Genomic DNA, 20,050 nt, shown 5'->3' with positions numbered 1-20,050 from the left:
CCAGTTACCCTGGGTAAACATAGTACCTTTCCTTTCCTTAGTCCAGTTACCCTGCAGGGTAAACATAGTACCTTTCCTTTCCTTAGTCCAGTTACCCTGGGTAAACATAGTACCTTTCCTTTCCTTAGTCCAGTTACCCTGCAGGGTAAACATAGTACCTTTCCTTTCCTTAGTCCAGTTACCCTGCAGGGTAAACATAGTACCTTTCCTGCTCTTTTTCAACATCTAATCTAAAGCATAACATAATTGCTTTAAAACACCAAAAGGGGTTCCCGGCCGCTGCCCCAGAATAATTGTGTTCCATAAAGCCCCCATGCAGCCCACCCATGCAGCCCTGGACCCAGACGACACCAGCCCAGACGTACCACGGCGTGGCAGGCGGCGAACACGCTGTGCTCTCCGTGGAGCAGGCTGCACTGCCTCTGGGCCCAGGACCGGCGGTAGGGGTTGGCGGAGCAGGGGTTCCGGTTGGCCGCGGCGTCGGGGCAGCAGCCCGAACGCTTCCAGGAGTTCCCGAACGCCACGGGGCTCGCCACCACCGCGCCGCCGCGCGTGGAGAAGTCATTGTTGCCGTCGCCGTCGTAGTTCCCGCAAAGGCCGCACAGACGACCCTGCATGGCGGGGTGGGGGGGGTTAAGGGGGGGGGGAGAGAACAGGGTATGTCATTAGCCCATTCTGACCTGAGATCAGATTTTTCTTTTTTTTCTTAATATATTTTTTATCCCACGATTTTGTAACCCATTTTTCACCCCTGTGCCAATCATCTACTGTGATCCTGGGCTCTACACACCCTCCGCCAACCTGGGGAGAGCAACGGACTTGAACTCATGCTTCCTTCATGCCTGAGTGTCCAAGTTGCTCCTTTACACCTGACAGGGGGGAGTTTCCCTGGTTGGACGTAGCGCGTGGAAGGAACACGTTATTCCAACCAGTTCCTTTCCCCTCCATCAGGCGCCCCGGCTGGCCAGGGGGAGGCAGTTTAGTGACCAGGATTACTGCATGTTTTTGTGAGGGTACCTACCCTAGGGGACACGGGGAGAACATGTGAGGGTACCTACCCTAGGGGACACGGGGAGAACATGCAAACTCCACACAAAGATCAGATTCTAAAAAATGCTCTTCTACATCCTGACAGTTTTCTGAAAAAAGCTATGTTTCTATGTTTCAGTCGTTCTTTCGATTTTTCAAAAAACAGCAGTTTTTCTGTTTTCTGCTGTTCTGCTGTTTTTCAATAGCTAAAGCATAGCATAATGCTAACACCAAAAAGGGGTTCCCGCCCCAAAATGGGTTAGAGCAGCGGCCCTGTGCAGTGTTGTTTTTGGCAGCAAAATTTTTGATTTTTAGTTTTAGTCAGTCTCTTGAATGGTTTTCACTTAGTTTTAGTCACGTTTTAGTCACCCGGAAAGTTTATTTTCTAGTTTTAGTCGACTAAATGCCATAAGGTTTTAGTCGACTAAAATACATTTTAAATTGTCAGTATATTTAGTCTTAGTTTTAGTCATCATATAGCTTAGTTTTCATGTGGTTTCCATTTAGTTTTCGTCAGTGGAAAAGGGTAGTCGATAGACTACTAGATGTTGTTGATGGTCTATATTGTACCTTGTATGTAGGAGAGATGTTGTTGATGGTCTATATTGTACCTTGTATGTAGGAGAGATGTTGTTGATGGTCTATATTGTACCTTGTATGTAGGAGAGATGTTGTTGATGGTCTATATTGTACCTTGTATGTAGGAGAGATGTTGTTGATGGTCTATATTGTACCTTGTATGTAGGAGAGATGTTGTTGATGGTCTATATTGTACCTTGTATGTAGGAGAGATGTTGTTGATGGTCTATATTGTACCTTGTATGTAGGAGAGATGTTGTTGATGGTCTATATTGTACCTTGTATGTAGGAGAGATGTTGTTGATGGTCTATATTGTACCTTGTATGTAGGAGAGATGTTGTTGATGGTCTATATTGTACCTTGTATGTAGGAGAGACCTTGATGAAGATGCTGGTCTATATTGTACCTTGTATGTAGGAGAGACCTTGATGAAGATGCTGGTCTATATTGTACCTTGTATGTAGGAGAGATGTTGTTGATGGTCTATATTGTACCTTGTATGTAGGAGAGACCTTGATGAAGATGCTTGTCTTCTTGTCCCACATGAGGACCAGCCCGTCCCTGGTCTCCACCACCAGGTAGATGCCAGCGGAGCGGACAGTAAACGGCCCAGCGTGGCCCCCCGCCGCGCCGCCGTGGACCAGCTGGGAGCCGTCCTCCGTCAGCTGCAGCTCGGCGTCCTACCAGGAGACAAACACAGCTTCTACAACGGGTGTAGTCCCAATACTTCATTCGGATTGGCTGGTTGCCGTCACGTGACCGGTGTAAATTCCACCGATAACCCACTCCTCCAATCACTTTGTATCATCCTGCAGCTGATTCCAGCTGTACCGGGGGAAGGGGAGCCCTTGATTGCTTTACAAACACATGCCGTGCGGGGCCTCTAAGCACCGCCCGGCTCATATGACTGTGAATGTGTGGCTCCAGGCAGCCCCGTAAAGACACCAAGCGCTATTCTCCCGTCACATAGGCTACTTGCCGAGCAAAACAAGGAAGTGTTGTGGCTCTGGCTCGCTCGCTCTGGTGGCGCAAAGCGTAGCTACTTTTGTGAATGTAATAGTTTAATTAGGTCAATATTGCTATTATGTTTGTAACCGTTTTAGAAAAGCAATAAGCCACTCGAGGCCCAAAGCTTACCGGGTATTTTACACTGGCTGGGAGGTAGAAGACCCTCGGCTGGGCGTCAGGTCTGCCTACACCTCCCAGCCAGTGTAAAATACCCGGTAACCTGAGACCTCTCGTGGGTTATTGCTTAAACCTATAGTCCACAACACCTATGGGGGACTCAGAGTCCTATTGAGGACACCAATACAACACTTATGGGGGACTCAGAGTCCTATTGAGGACACCAATACAACACCTATGGGGGACTCAGAGTCCTATTGAGGACACCAATACAACACCTATGGGGGACTCAGAGTCCTATTGAGGACACCAATACAACACCTATGGGGGACTCAGAGTCCTATTGAGGACACCAATACAACACCTATGGGGGACTCAGAGTCCTATTGAGGACACCAATACAACACCTATGGGGGACTCAGAGTCCTATTGAGGACACCAATACAACACCTATGGGGGACTCAGAGTCCTATTGAGGACACCAATACAACACCTATGGGGGACTCAGAGTCCTATTGAGGACACCAATACAACACCTATGGGGGACTCAGAGTCCTATTGAGGACACCAATACAACACCTATGGGGGACTCAGAGTCCTATTGAGGACACCAATACAAACACCTATGGGGGACTCAGAGTCCTATTGAGGACACCAATACAACAGGAGACTCTGCTGCTGCCATTCCTTTACTGTATGTAATTATTTATTTAAAAGGTGTATGTTTTTACCCCCAGGAAGACCCTGATGGACTTGGAGCAGGTGGTTCCTGTGGTTCCACACGGGACGTTCTCCGTGATCACCCGGAAGCTTCCGTTGGCCTGCTGACCGCCACAGTAGTCCTGGAGGACATCAGAGGACAACACAGGACATCAGAGGACAATACAGGACATCAGAGGACAATACAGGACATCAGAGGACAACACAGGACATCAGAGGACAATACAGGACATCAGAGGACAATACAGGACATCAGAGGACAATACAGGACATCAGAGGACAATACAGGACATCAGAGGACAATACAGGACATCAGAGGACAATACAGGACATCAGAGGACAATACAGGACATCAGAGGACAATACAGGACATCAGAGGACAACACAGGACATCAGAGGACAATACAGGACATCAGAGGACAATACAGGACATCAGAGGACAATACAGATCTTTGTATCTTCATGTCGGCTACCGTTGAAAATCGATGTTATAATATGTTATATTTAATATGGCTTTGTATCAATGGAGCATAAGAATGAACATGAATGCCTTTTGTATTATTATTTTAGCTTAATTGATGTCTGATATTCACACACACACACACACACACACACACACACACACACACACACACACACACACACACACACACACCTGTGTCAGAGTGTATTCACAGCTTCCCTCGAAGTTGTAGCGTTTCCCGTCAAATGTGATGTAATGTCCGTCGCCGTACACCGAGCACGTTCCGTAGCACGGGGCGCTGGAACACTGCCACCTCTGGTCCTTACAGGTACTGCAGGGAGATAATAATAATAATAATATGGGACACTGCCACCTCTGGTCCTTACAGGTACTGCAGGGAGATAATAATAATAATAATAATATGGGACACTGCCACCTCTGGTCTTTACAGGTACTGCAGGGAGATAATAATAATATGGGACAGTGCCACCTCTGGTCCTTACAGGTACTGCAGGGAGATAATAATAATATGGGACAGTGCCACCTCTGGTCTTTACAGGTACTGCAGGGAGATGATAATAATATGGGACACTGCCACCTCTGGTCCTTACAGGTACTGCAGGGAGATAATAATAATATGGGACAGTGCCACCTCTGGTCTTTACAGGTACTGCAGGGAGATAATAATAATAATAATATGGAACACTGCCACCTCTGGTCCTTACAGGTACTGCAGGGAGATGATAATAATATGGGACACTGCCACCTCTGGTCCTTACAGGTACTGCAGGGAGATGATAATAATATGGGACACTGCCACCTCTGGTCTTTACAGGTACTGCAGGGAGATGATAATAATATGGGACACTGCCACCTCTGGTCTTTACAGGTACTGCAGGGAGATGATAATAATATGGGACACTGCCACCTCTGGTCTTTACAGGTACTGCAGGGAGATAATAATAATATGGGACAGTGCCACCTCTGGTCCTTACAGGTACTGCAGGGAGATGATAATAATATGGGACACTGCCACCTCTGGTCTTTACAGGTACTGCAGGGAGATGATAATAATATGGGACACTGCCACCTCTGGTCTTTACAGGTACTGCAGGGAGATGATAATAATATGGGACACTGCCACCTCTGGTCTTTACAGGTACTGCAGGGAGATGATAATAATATGGGACAGTGCCACCTGTGGTCTTTACAGGTACTGCAGGGAGATAATAATAATATGGGACACTGCCACCTCTGGTCTTTACAGGTACTGCAGGGAGATGATAATAATATGGGACACTGCCACCTCTGGTCTTTACAGGTACTGCAGGGAGATAATAATAATAATATGGAACACTGCCACCTCTGGTCCTTACAGGTACTGCAGGGAGATGATAATAATATGGGACACTGCCACCTCTGGTCTTTACAGGTACTGCAGGGAGATGATAATAATATGGGACACTGCCACCTCTGGTCTTTACAGGTACTGCAGGGAGATGATAATAATATGGGACAGTGCCACCTGTGGTCCTTACAGGTACTGCAGGTTGATAATAATAACAATGTCTTCATTTCTGACTTCAGCATGCGTCTCGTTTGGAATAAAAACGCTAAGAGACTTTAGCGTGACCAGTGCGAGGTAATAAACGGAAGATAATGCCTCCCTTTTTTGGGGGGGGGGGGACAGGACAGGACAGAAGGCGTGGCCTTTCAAAGTAAAATCTTCCTCATCTTCCTGGCACACTCCATAAGGGCCTTTTATTTTGGAAGAATTCCCCGCCGGCGGCATAAGAAGTGTCTTAAAGGTTTAATTTTAATTTTAATTTTCATTTATTTTCATTTTTCTTTTTTCTTTTAGGTTTTATGACCTCAATTACACCAAAAAAAACCTGAACTTTGAACATTCAGTGGATTTTCTGTGGTCTGAAGTTTTCTTTGGGGTTTGGAAGCCTTTTGAGCTACAATGAAAACAGGCAAAACAGTGAAAACAGTGCCATCTGCTGGCAAACTCCATTGACATATATGGGATTTGCAGGCTCTTACATCACAAACAGCAGGAAAATCAGAGCACCTGTTTGAGCCAGAAAACCCCAGATCACAGAAAATCTACTGAATGTTAAAAGTTCATGTTTTTTTCACAATCCCTTTAACTTACCAGGTGTTACAGTCCACCTTGATGTTGGCTCCAGGCTGATAGGGGGCGCCGTTGTAGAAGCAGGGACACACCTCTGGCCTGACGCAGCCTCCTCTATCGTCCATCACAAGGCCGGACGGACACACACACCCGGGGACGCACTCTGTCCTCTCCTGGGGGTCATTAGCATAACTTATTACACACCTGGGGGTCATTAGCATAACTTATTACACACCTGGGGGTCATTAGCATAACTTATTACACACCTGGAGTTCATTAACATAACTTATTACACACCTGGAGGTCATTAGCATAAGTTATTACACACCTGGAGGTCATTAACATAACTTATTACACACCTGGAGGTCATTAACATAAGTTATTACACACCTGGGGGTCATTAGCATAACTTATTACACACCTGGAGTTCATTAACATAACTTATTACACACCTGGGGGTCATTAGCATAACTTATTACACACCTGGGGGTCATTAGCATAACTTATTACACACCTGGGGGTCATTAGCATAACTTATTACACACCTGGGGGTCATTAACATAACTTATTACACACCTGGGGGTCATTAACATAACTTATTACACACCTGGGGGTCATTAGCATAACTTATTACACACCTGGGGGTCATTAACATAACTTATTACACACCTGGGGGTCATTAACATAACTTATTACACACCTGGGGGTCATTAACATAACTTATTACACACACACACACACACACACACACACACAAGCTTGGGACATACGGACAAAGAAAACGTATATGTGATGTATTTTATTTTATTTGATGATAATGCTTATTTCTGTTTTTTTGTTTTGATCAAATACTTTGTGTAACTTCTGTGTGGGAAGTGAAACGTGATATTGTTTATTTATGTTGTTGGTGTCTTATAATCCCGTAAGGGATGGGTCTTAATGACAAGACACGAAAATAAAAATTAATTCATTCATTCATTCATTCATTCTGTGATCAGCTGGGGGTTAGGACAAAACACTGAGCGTTAACATAGATTATGTATAATACATACTTGTGTGTGTGCTGTGTGTGTGTGTGTGTGTGTGTGTGTGTGTGTGTGTGTGTGTGTGTGTGTGTGCGTGCGTGCGTGCGTGTACGTACACAGTCCATGTCGTCCAGAGTCCGGCAGCTCTGCTGACATACGGGTCCAGGTCCGACTCCGGAGCAGTTGAAGAACACCATGGGAGAGATGCATGCTGGGTAGTGGTACAGAAATAAAAACCTTTGATTGGTTGACTGGATGGAGCGCCGCGGCAGCCCCCTCTCATTCCCGTAGCCGCGGACGAAGCCGACTGGGGACCGGGACCGCGAAGTCATAATATTGTGTTTGTTGTTGTCATGATTTTGTCACGATCTGGGATGGCTTTAAACGGCGCAAAAAGCCTGGAATATGGATGTGTAGATTACAGGAAACTCCCGTTAAACTTTCCAACCAACTCTGGTAGACTCCCGAATTGTACCTTCACACCTGTATATTACTGTATATTACCGTATATTACTGTATATTTGCGAACGCAGTGAGCACTTACTATGAGACCTAGCAGATCATGTCTGTCTGTGTGTCTATGTGTCTGTCTGTCCCGCTTTTGTGCCCATATATGGAGCTGAGTGATTTGTTTGTGATTGATGCAAGTGTCTGTCCCGCTGTTACGTCACCATGACTCAGCCATAACCATATAAGGAGTCCCCAAAGCAGCTATACGTCCAAAACCCAAATATGTACGAGCTGCGTTCGCTTCCCGCGTTCCCGCGTCTTCCTGGTACTGTATACGCTGCTAGGTTTACGGTGCACATCATTGCCCGTTAACTCCTCTTTTCACGCTGTGTTTGTTCGAGGCTGACCAGCCTTTAAATAAATACTTTTTGAAACGTCTATGGGGGAAAAAATAATTATTTCCTGGGCCTGTCGTCGTCAGACATTTTTTACACTCGCATGATAATCCACTGTATTATTTAAGCAATATGACACGAGCTCGCGGAACTCGACTACGTCTCGTTCCTGACCGCATCACTGTCGCGGCAATAATCACGTTAAACCACACCCTCGAGTGTATATATTGCAATTATACAACAGTTACCCTTAAAACTAAGAAAATCGCTGAAAAAACATGTTTTGTCCCAAGAAACTAGCTATAGCCTATAGCCACCCAGTCTGCTAGCGCTCTGGGAGAACAGAAACTAGCTATAGCCTAGCCACCCAGTCTGCTAGCGCTCTGGGAGAACAGAAACTAGCTATAGCCTAGCCACCCAGTCTGCTAGCGCTCTGGGAGAACAGAAACTAGCTATAGCCTAGCCACCCAGTCTGCTACAATTTACAATTTACAATTTAGGCATTTAGCAGACGCTCTTAATCCAGAGCGACTTACATTAAGCAAGAACAAAAGCATGGGAATACATCACATAAAGACATTTATCATGAAACATGCGTAGCTAAGAAAGTAACAGTGGAATATCTATAATGAAACTATACATATAAGCTATACATCTATACTACTATGCTACACATATGTACTATGACGTGCTATGACTACTAGAATTGCTATCTAAGGGGGTGGGGTAAGTGCTATGGGCCATGATGGAGTCTGAAAAGGTGGGTTTTCAGACTACGGCGGAAGATTGGGAGTGATGCTGCAGTTCTGACTGCAATGGGAAGTGCATTCCACAGTTTTGGAGCCAGAAGGGAGAAGAGTTTGGGACGTGTGGAGCGTTGTCCCGGCGTTTTTAGTGAGGGTACTTCCAGCTTCCCTGCGTTGGCTGATCTGAGTGAGCGGGAGGGTTTGTAGGGTTCGATCATACTTGCAAGATATGGGGGAGCCATACCTTTGGTTGCTTTGAATGCCAGCATCAGGGTTTTGTATTCTGTGCGGGCAGCGACCAGGAGCCAGTGGAGGGAGCGGAGCAGGGGGGAGACATGTGAGAATTTTGGCTGGTTGAAGACCAAGCGAGCTGCAGCATTTTGGATCAGCTGGAGAGGCTTAAGTGCACATGCTGGTAGGCCAGTAAGGAGGGAGTTACAATAGTCAAGTTTTGACAAGACTGTTGTCTGGATTAGGAGCTGGGCTGATTCCTGGGTGAGGAACGGTCTAATTCGTCGTATGTTATAGAGTGTGAACCTACAGGATCGAGTGACAGCTGTGATGTGAGTTTTGAACGAGAGCTGACTAGCGCTCTGGGAGAACAGCGCTCTGGGAGAACAGAAACTAGCTATAGCCTAGCCACCCAGTCTGCTAGCGCTCTGGGAGAACAGAAACTAGCTATAGCCTAGCCACCCAGTCTGCTAGCGCTCTGGGAGAACAGAAACTAGCTATAGCCTAGCCACCCAGTCTGCTAGCGCTCTGGGAGAACAGAAACTAGCTATAGCCTAGCCACCCAGTCTGCTAGCGCTCTGGGAGAACAGAAACTAGCTATAGCCTAGCCACCCAGTCTGCTAGCGCTCTGGGAGAACAGAAACTAGCTATAGCCTATAGCCACCCAGTCTGCTAGCGCTCTGGGAGAACAGAAACTAGCTATAGCCTAGCCACCCAGTCTGCTAGCGCTCTGGGAGAACAGAGCAGCTGAATTCTTTGTTTTGATTAGGTGTGGTATAGTGGTGCTAGTTTGAACCACGGCTAGAAGGCTGTTTCAACCAATCAGATTGCTTCCTCCAGATACGACCTGTGGTATATTATGAGTTGACGTCAGAGCACAATGGAGGTGTAAAGAGGAACACTAACCTTGTCCAGACGACAGCATGTCGTTGCCACGGTCTCCCAGGCAGCTGAGACGTCCCATCGTACAGGTGCTGAAGAAACACACACAATACAATACTTAGAATGCTTAGAATCTGATCTCAGGTCAGAATGGAAAACTGTCAGGACGTAGAAGACATTTTTTTAGAATCTGATCTCAGGTCAGAACGGGTGTTAACCCATTCTGAACGGGAACCCATTTTTGGTGTTAGCATCATGTCATGCTTTAGCTATTGAAAAAATAGCAGATCTACAAGCTCATAGCGCGCCACCGAGTGGCGCGCTACGAGCTTGTAGGTCTGCTATTTTTTAAAGAGCGAAGAGCGACTGACATTTTTAGAATCTGATCTCAGGTCAGAATGGGTTAATCAGACACAGTGTGTGTCCAGTGGAAACCTTGAATGAATCTGATCTCAGGTCAGCCTCTGGTACATACCAGGTGACGCCCTCCTTGTTGACCAGCGCCTCCCCGGGCCGCAGCGTGCTGCCCCCCCGGGCGTAGCAGGGGCAGCCGGCGGGGGGCACGCAGGCCCCTCCGTCCTCCAGGTAGCTGCCCTCGGGGCAGACGCAGCCGTCGGTGGGGGAGGGGGGCGCCACGGAGCAGGTGGGGTCGGAGCCTCCCAGGCAGCGGCACGTCCTCCTGGCCGATGGGACGCTGTAGCTGTAGACCATGGTGCTGGGGCAGGACGTCGCGTACTTACCTGAAACCCAGAGCAACCAATCAGGGGTTGAGAATTATAGTTTGAGTAATATTATGACCAAAAAGTAAATAACAGTGATGTATGGTATGATAATTGCAAAAAAAAGTCATTCTAAAGGTCATTGCGCACTGGCGAATTAGCGACGCGATGCGAATACGCGATCTGAAAATGCGAAATATTGCATGTTGCAGTTCGCCTGCGAATCTCTGCAAAGTCCTGTGTACAGTAGGTACAGTGTGTGTACAGTGTGTGTACAGTAGGTACAGTGTGTGTACAGTGTGTGTACAGTAGGTACAGTGTGTGTACAGTGTGTGTACAGTGTGTGTACAGTGTGTACTCACCACACACAGAGCCCCTCCACCCAGGCAGATGGACCCCGGCAGCAGAGCAGGCCTGAACGTAGGAGGACATCACGGCACACATGCAGTCCTCGCTCTTCTCACAGTTACACGTGTCGTAGAGGCAGTTCTGTAACGTAAACAACAACAACACAGTTACACGTGTCGTAAAGGCAGTTCTGTAACGTAATCAACAACACAGTTACACGTGTCATAGAGGCAGTTCTGTAACGTAATCAACAACACAGTTACACGTGTCGTAGAGGCAGTTCTGTAACGTAAACAAACAACACTATGACGAAAAATGGTCGTCGACTACCTTTTTTCACTGACAAAAACGACATAAAAACAAATTAAAAACTAAGCCATGATGACTAAAACTATGACTAGATATACTGACAAGTTCGTCGACAAATAAAAGAGAGATCCAGTATGAGTCATTTTAAACACTTGGTTGCATGCTGAAAATAGCCGATCTACAAGCTCACAACTTCAGCAAGTGTAAAATCAGTCATTACGACGGCATCAAGGCTCACCAAAATACATTTCAGTCGACTAAATCAACTGTAGATTTAGTCGACTAAAATCTTATGATATTATAGACTAACACCAACACATTCCAGGTGCCGTCGCAATGACTCATATTACACTTAGCCGACAAAAATAGCCGATCTACAAGCCCATAACGCAGGAGTATTCAATTAGATTAGGCCGGGGGCCACAACTGTAGAATGATTGTGTGTGGGGGGGGGCCGCACAGTGTGCGCGCGAAGCGCTGACATTTGTGGGTTCTCAAAATGCTTTTTGTGCTCAAACACGAAGATTTATGTATGTTTCCGCACAGTAATGAGCTGTATGGACATATTATCCTGCTCTATGAAGATAGGTTGAAATGTGGTCCTTTAATGATTACCGTCATTATGATGATCTCACAATTAACCCATTCTGACCTGGCACCCATTTTGGTGTTAGCATCATGTTATGCTTTAGCTATTGAAAAATAGCAGATCTACAAGCTCATATCGCGCCACCGAGTGGCGCGATACGAGCTTGTAGGTCTGCTATTTTTGAAAAATCGAAGAACGACTGACATTTTTAGAATCTGATCTCAGGTCAGAATGGGTTAATCAGACCAGTGTGTGTCCAGTGGAAACCTGGTATGAATCTGATCTCAGGTCAGAATGGGTTAATATCGCACCTGTAACTTTTATTAGCCCTCTTATTATTCTCTCAGAATTCTTTCAGGGGCCACAAGGGGGCGCCGCCAATTGAATACCACTGCCCATAACGTGTCGCGCCGCGCTGTTTTAGTCAGTGACTAAAACTAGACTAAAACTAAATGAAAACTATTCAAGAGACTGAATTAAACTAAGACTAGGACTAAAACTAAAATGTAAATCTGCTGCTACTTACGTCTCTGTAGGAGTCAGGGCTGATCTCTGAGTGACACGGAGCGAACGCCCCCCGCTGGTCGCTCAGCAGAGCGCACCAGTGCTGCGCGTACCTCTCTGTAAGAAAACACTTTGTTTATGAAGATACAATACAGGGAATATAATTATAATATAAACGATTTTGTAACCCATTTTTCACCCCTGTGTCAATCATCTAATGTGATCCTGGGCTCTACACACCCTCCACCAACCTAGTCCCCATATATGGGGGACAAGGGGAGACCAACCTAGTCCCCATATATGGGGGACAAGGGGAGAGCAACCTAGTCCCCATATATGGGGGACAAGGGGAGACCAACCTAGTCCCCATATATGGGGGACAAGGGGAGAGCAACCTAGTCCCCATATATGGGGGACAAGGGGAGAGCAACCTAGTCCCCATATATGGGGGACAAGGGGAGACCAACCTAGTCCCCATATATGGGGGACAAGGGGAGACCAACCTAGTCCCCATATATGGGGGACAAGGGGAGAGCAACCTAGTCCCCATATATGGGGGACAAGGGGAGACCAACCTAGTCCCCATATATGGGGGACAAGGGGAGAGCAACCTAGTCCCCATATATGGGGGACAAGGGGAGAGCAACCTAGTCCCCATATATGGGGGACAAGGGGAGACCAACCTAGTCCCCATATATGGGGGACAAGGGGAGAGCAACGGACTTGAACTCATGCTTCCTTCATGCCTGAGTGTCCAAGTTTCTCCTTTACACCTGACAGGGGGGGGTTTCCCTGGTTGGACGTCGTAGCGCGTGGAAGGAACACGTTATTCCAACCAGTTCCTTTCCCCTCCATCAGGGGGCGCTGTCCTACCTTTCTCCAGGCTCAGACTACAGGGGTCGTTGAAGTGCGTCTTGACGTCGCCACAGGTGGCGAGGCGCTTCCAGCTGTTGACGAATCCGGCGGCCGTTCCCTCCGTGACTCCGCCCAGCGTCGTGAAGTCGTCGGCCTGGTTGGAGTTGAAGTTCCCACACAGACCTGACAAAATAATGACCGCAGTTTTAATAGCTATTATAAATCTAGTTCATCACCCTGGTGGTGACCAGTAAGACGCGCAAACGCGGGAAGCGAACGCAGCTCGTACATATTTGGGTTTTTTTTTTAAGATTTATTTTTAAGTTATTATTTTTTTAAGTTAAGTTATTTTTAAGTTAAGTTTTTAACTTAGCCATAACCATATAAGGAGTCCCCAAAGCAGCTATACGTCCAAATATGGAGTGTGTTGCATCAATCACAAACAAATCACTCAGCTCCATATATGGCATACACGGTCACACACACAGACATGATCTGCTAGGTCTCATAGTAAGTGCTCACTGCGTTCGCAACCACTGAAGTCCCTTCCCCCCACACATACCTAATACACGCACGCACGCACGCACGCACGCACGCACACACGCACACACACACACGCAACGCACGCACTCACGTTGGAACTCATTGAAAGGTGATGGTAGACACCTTCATGAACACCTTTGTGAAGAAAGCGATTTTGCTAAGCATTGATTTTGCTCTACAAGCTCACAACGCGTTGCACTGCGACGCTTTGCGACGGCATCAAGGCCCGACAAAATACATTTTAGTCGACTAAATCAACTATAGATTTAGTCGACTAAAAATCTTATGGCGTGTAGTCGACTAAAACTAGTTATAGACTAAACACAGAAACATTCCAGGTGACTAAAATGTGACTAAAACTAAATGAAAACTATTGAAGAGACTGCGTACGGCGGGTGTGGCCCCTGGTTTAGGTTTAGGTTTTAGGTTTATTTATTTAGCATGTAGTACGAGTAAGACGCGCAAACGCGGGAAGCGAACGCAGATCGTAAATTGCAATAACAATTCACCATGACTCAGCCATAACCATATAAGGAGTCCCCAAAGCAGCTATACGTCCAAATATGGAGTGTGGACGTAGCTCCATATATGGGCACAAAGTGTCTGTGCCCTTTGTGCCCATATATGGAGCTGAGTGATTTGTTGATGCAACACACTCCATATTTAGACGTAGCTCCATATATGGGCACAAAGGGGGGGGACACGCACGCACAGACATGATCTGCTAGGTCTCATCTAAGTGCTCACTGCGTTCGCAACAAAAAATAGACAATAACATATCAAAGAAACAAAAATACAATGCAAGGAAAGGAAGAAGCCAGAAGGCTTATATGGAATCCTTTCCTGAAGGAAGAGGTCATTGGTTTAAACAGATTAAAAGTTCATAAAGAACAGTACATAAATCTACAAGTTGTCAAAGGGGGGGCAGCTGTGCAGTAAAGAAATAAAAACACAGACTGCACAAAGAACTGAAATAAACAATACAACAACAAACACACAAAAGAAAATATAACGCATCAAGGTAAAACATGTAATCTACAGAGAGGAAGAAATAAGATATTTCTTTAGATGTCTTTTGAATATTGGCCTAAGGATAATGAGGATTTAAGTGAAGCATCTATAGGGAGTTCCATAGATGAGGGGCCTCTAAATGTGATGAAAGATTGATGTTTGGACGTGCGACAATAGGGTAATTAAAAATGATCTCTTTGCCTTGTGGGGCAGGAGTGAATGTCAGAAGTAACACGGAAGAAATTGTGAAAAGAAGACGGAATGTCTTGTATGCATTTTCTTTAAATTTAAACATAAATAAACAGGTCTGAAAAACGTTTACTTTGTCAATGGGTAATAGTGAATATTTAATGAAGGGCAAGGCCGACGGCTCATACCGATCTGAATGTGAAATCATTCTCAGAAACCTTTTTTTGAATGATCAGTAATTTAGTGAGATGTGTTGAATATGTAGCAGCCCAGACAATATGTGGGTGGTCTACGTACGGCGGGTGTGGCCCCTGTGTGAAGGTGGGTGGTCTACGTACCGCGGGTGTGGCCCCTGTGTGAAGGTGGGTGGTCTACGTACCGCGGGTGTGGCCCCTGTGTGAAGGTGGGTGGTCTACGTACCGCGGGTGTGGCCCCTGTGTGAAGGTGGGTGGTCTACGTACGGTGGGTGTGGCCCCTGTGTGAAGGTGGGTGGTCTACGTACCGCGGGTGTGGCCCCTGTGTGAAGGTGGGTGGTCTACGTACCGCGGGTGTGGCCCCTGTGGCGGGGGTCTGCGGTGACGTAGAGCTGCATGAGGGGCAGGGTCTGGACCTTCAGCGTGACGCCCAGAGACGCAGCGTGGACCACCAGGTGGAAGGAGGACGCGCGGAACGTCGACACGCCCGCTGAGGGAAGGAGGGGAGGGAACGATAAACTAAAACGCCACTGCTTTCCACGCCATGCAATGCACTGGACTCAGGGCAACAGCCCAGCTTTAAAGGGACACGTCACCCTTTTTGCAAAAGAATATATGTTAATGACGTTTAGAAGCTTTAGAACACTTTCCTGGGGGTCTTTATGTGTGTAATATGTGGTTTTAGATATTTTAGATTGTAGCAGTGAGCCTGTTGTCTCTGATGTCATGGACACTGGGCTCACTACCTTCCTGGACTACAATTCCCATAATTCTTTGGTGCACTGCTCCTCCTTGTGGATAGGGGGGAGAGCTGTCTTACTGAGACAACATGTAGTCCAGGAAGGAAGCGAGCCCAGTGTCCATGACATCAGAGACAACAGGCTCACTGCTACAATCTAAAATATCTAAAACCACATATTACACACATAAAGACCCCCAGGAAAGTGTTCTAAAGCTTCTAAACGTCATTAACATATATTTTTTTGCAAAAAGGGTGAAGTGTCCCTTTAATGATCTTAAATCCCTTTATTTTACATTGTTTTGTATAGTAATAGTACACAACGTAAACATTAGAGATACTTTAGTTGTCACTGTGCAATACTTTTAAAACAGTTGTATCGTTTTTGCACACATGCCTTTATTTGCGCTGCCCCTCGTTGAAAACAATGTATTTACAACTCCAGCTTGTCTCAGTTCAGGCTGCATTAGAACAGCGCTGGGTTTCTGCCCCTTCAATGTCGCAACTCTTCTATTAGATGGCTCTGAGCCGTCTGTAAAACAACCGCCATTTCCAATGCCCTCCTCTCTAGCTCTCCAGGCACATTTACAGTAATGTAGTCAACTAAAACTAAAAGATGACCTAAAGAAAAGAAATATGACTAAAAGTACAACATCATTGTAGACATCTCACCGACAGACAAGGGCAGCTCAGAGTAGATTCCATTTACAAAGACTTTGCCGCAGGGCAGGATTTTGATGACCTGCGTGAAAAAACAAAAAGAACAAAACAAATACATGTTAGAAAACATTTTTATGATGAATATGAGTTCATGTAGGCTCACAGTAGAGTGCTTCATAGGTCACCTGGAATGTTTCAGTGTTAGTCTAGGTTTAGTCCACTTTAATGTCATAGGATTTCAGTCGACTAAAATGTATTTTGGCGGTGCCTTGATGTTGTCGCAATGACCGATTTTACACTTGCTGAAAATAGCCGATCTACAAGCTCGCAGATCGGCTATTTTCAGCATGAAACCAAGTGTAAAAGGACTCATACTGGATCTCTTGTCCACTAGTCCCTTCCTAAAACATCTTAGTCTAGTTTTAAGCTGTTGACGAAATTGCCACTATATTTAGCCTTAGTTTTATTGATCATATCTTAGTTTTCATTTAGTTTAAGTAAAAAGGTTAGTCGACGGGAGGAGATGAAAGCGGCCACGTCATATCAGGCCCTTTGGCTTTGACTGGCAACGACAATAAATCAACAACAACAACAACCTTCCACAGGGGAGTGACATCATGCCTAGCGACAAACGTTGGCGTTTTAATGTCTTTTGTCGTCGTGTCTTTTGCACTGTGCACACCTCCATGCATTCCCCACGTGCACTGTGCACGCCTCCGTGCATTCCATGAGCATTTCTCCTGCGGCTGCATGTTTGTCTAAGGCTGTGGTTCTCAGTACTGACAATTTAGTCAACGAATAAAAGATATAGACTAGAAATGTTTATAGGAAGGGACTAGTGGACAAGTCATTTTACACTTCTACAAGCTCAGGGTCAGTGAATACTTACGGTGTGGTGTTGAAGGCAGGGTTAGTACTCACAGAACCCCTTTCCACCGGTCGGTTCCCAGTGGGAACCGGTTCAGTTCTTTTCCACCGGTCGGTTCCCAGTGGGAACCGGTTCAGTTCTTTTCCACCGCTCGGTTCCCAGTGGGAACCGGTTCAGTTATTTTCCACCGGTTGGTTCCCAGTGGGAACCGGTTCAGTTATTTTGTTCAGTTATTTTCCACCGGTTGGTTCCCAGTGGGAACCGGTTCAGTTATTTTGTTCAGTTATTTTCCACCGGTTGGTTCCCAGTGGGAACCGGTTCAGTTATTTTCCACCGGTTGGTTCCCAGTGGGAACCGGTTCAGTTCTTTTCCACCGGTTGGTTCCCAGTGGGAACCGGTTCAGTTCTTTTCCACCGGTTGGTTCCCAAATGGAACCGGTTCAGTTCTTTTCCACCGGTTGGTTCCCAAATGGAACCGGTTCAGTTCTTTTCCACCGGTTGGTTCCCAAATGGAACCGGTTCAGTTCTTTTCCACCGGTCGGTTCCCAGTGGGAACCGGTTCAGTTATTTTCCACCGGTTGGTTCCCAGTGGGAACCGGTTCAGTTCTTTTCCACCGGTTGGTTCCCAGTGGGAACCGGTTCAGTTCTTTTCCACCGGTTGGTTCCCAAATGGAACCGGTTCAGTTCTTTTCCACCGGTTGGTTCCCAAATGGAACCGGTTCAGTTCTTTTCCACCGGTTGGTTCCCAGTGGGAACCGGTTCAGTTCTTTTCCACCGGTTGGTTCCCAGTGGGAACCGGTTCAGTTCTTTTCCACCGGTTGGTTCCCAGTGGGAACCGGTTCAGTTCTTTTCCACCGGTTGGTTCCCAGTGGGAACCGGTTCAGTTGGAACCGGTGGAAAAGGGGCCAGTGGGGCCACAGTGTGGTGTTGAGGGCAGGGTTAGTCAGTGTTGTTTTCGTCGACTAAAACTAAGACGAAAAATGTTCGTCGACTACCTATTTTTACTGACAAAAACAAATGGAAACTAAATGAAAACTAAGCTACGATGACTAAAACTAAGACTAAATATACTGACGATTTCGTCGACAAATAAAAACTAGACTAAAATGTTAGGAAGGGACTTAGTGGACAAGAGATCCAGTATAAGTCATTTTACACTTGGTTGCATGCTCAAAATAGACGATCTACAAGCCCACAAGCTTTTAGATCGTCTATTTTCAGCAAGTGAAAAAAAAACGGTCGTTACGACGGCATCAAAGCCCGCCAAAACACATTTTGTTTGACTAAATCACCTGTAGATTTAGTCGACTAAAACTAGACTAACACACTAAAACATTCCAGGGGTGACTAAAATGTGACTGAAACTAGAATTCAAGAGACTAAAACTAAAACTAAAATAAAAATGTGCTATAACACTGGTCAGTACTCACGTTGTCGTGTGTGGCCAGTGGTCAGTACTCACAGTGTGGTGTTGCTATAACACTGGTCAGTACTCACAGTGTGGTGTTGCTATAACACTGGTCAGTACTCACAGTTTGGTGCGTGGGCAGGGCTAGGGTCACTGACTATAACACTGGTCAGTACTCACAGTGTGGTGTGTGGGCAGTGGTCAGTACTCACAGTGTGGTGCGTGGGCAGGGCCAGGGTCAGTACTCACAGTGTGGTGCGTGGGCAGGGCCAGGGTCAGTACTCACAGTGTCGTGCGTGGGCAGGGCCAGGGTCACTGACTTGAGGCAGGTCTGGCTGTCGGTCAGTCCACACTGCTCCAGGTCTCCCAGCAACACGTACTGGTCACCCGTAGAGTTCTGATGAACACACAACAACAACAAGACGTATTCAGTGAAATTAATAAAAATATATATGTTTTTCCTTTCACACCCTTTAGAAATATACTAATAAGTAAGGCTGCATGATACATCGAACATGTACCTTCATCAGAGTGGAGAATATAAGTATAAATCAAGTTGAGCAAAGCCACTCTTCTCTGCCCCTCTCTCTAACAGACACAGTTAATGATGGCTTGTTAAGTGCCTGCCAGACAGACAATCAGATGACATGAAGGCAGGTGTAGAGTAGAGTGTAGACTAGTGAACTGAACATGTTCTCTTTATATCAAGTACTTCATACCAGCCCCTTATGAAACTACTTCTCCCCAAATCCAAATGGATTTCATTTTCCATCCTGAATGGCAGTAACTATAGCAATGAGAACTGAGAAGATCTCCACAAAGGTTTACTCATCAAAACTGATTATAAAACTGTAACCATCAAAGCATGCACTCAACATATAATGGTTATGTGACCATGGCATGTGCATAATATAAAATCTTATAAGTGACCTTTTGACCAATGCGGCCCTCGCCCCAAGTTGAGTTTGACACCCCTGCTTTAGAGCATAATCATGTAGGTCATTAAAAGTCATACGATGTGACACACGGAACCCCATGGTGTAGTTACGTACCCTGGCCAGCAGGTATATGAGCCGTCATCACCATGGTTACATGGTGTAGTTACGTACCCTGGCCAGCAGGTATTAGGAGCCGTCATCACCATGGTTACATGGTGTAGTTACGTACCCTGGCCAGCAGGTATATGAGCCGTCATCACCATGGTTACATGGTGTAGTTACGTACCCTGGCCAGCAGGTATTAGGAGCCGTCATCACCATGGTTACATGGTGTAGTTACGTACCCTGGCCAGCAGGTATATGAGCCGTCATCACCATGGTTACATGGTGTAGT

At 46.1% G+C, this 20,050-nt stretch overlaps 1 protein-coding gene across 1 annotated transcript in view; it reads right to left on the bottom strand.

Annotated features, from left to right (window-relative positions):
- Window positions 1-20,050, bottom strand: part of LOC308317084 (mucin-2-like) — a gene marked incomplete at its 3' end in the record, with an annotated part of 49,869 nt that overhangs the window by 12,075 nt on the left and 17,744 nt on the right. The window contains exons 12-26 of the mRNA XM_080765875.1: window positions 19,005-19,115; window positions 16,456-16,525; window positions 15,394-15,534; window positions 15,189-15,284; window positions 13,126-13,290; window positions 12,275-12,369; window positions 10,865-10,991; window positions 10,259-10,523; window positions 9,808-9,875; window positions 7,196-7,386; window positions 6,076-6,227; window positions 4,110-4,248; window positions 3,466-3,576; window positions 2,104-2,289; window positions 366-611 (exon numbers count right to left, since the gene is read on the bottom strand). Of these exons, the coding sequence (XP_080622001.1) occupies window positions 366-611; window positions 2,104-2,289; window positions 3,466-3,576; window positions 4,110-4,248; window positions 6,076-6,227; window positions 7,196-7,386; window positions 9,808-9,875; window positions 10,259-10,523; window positions 10,865-10,991; window positions 12,275-12,369; window positions 13,126-13,290; window positions 15,189-15,284; window positions 15,394-15,534; window positions 16,456-16,525; window positions 19,005-19,115 (2,163 nt within the window). The remainder of the gene's footprint in view (window positions 1-365; window positions 612-2,103; window positions 2,290-3,465; window positions 3,577-4,109; window positions 4,249-6,075; window positions 6,228-7,195; window positions 7,387-9,807; window positions 9,876-10,258; window positions 10,524-10,864; window positions 10,992-12,274; window positions 12,370-13,125; window positions 13,291-15,188; window positions 15,285-15,393; window positions 15,535-16,455; window positions 16,526-19,004; window positions 19,116-20,050) is intronic.

The sequence above is a fragment of the Protomyctophum bolini genome (genome assembly GCF_963924005.1).
Source record: "Protomyctophum bolini genome assembly, chromosome: 6".
NCBI lineage: Eukaryota > Metazoa > Chordata > Actinopteri > Myctophiformes > Myctophidae > Protomyctophum > Protomyctophum bolini.
Note: the sequence above shows the minus strand (reverse complement) of the source record. Positions and strands in the feature narration are given on the sequence as shown.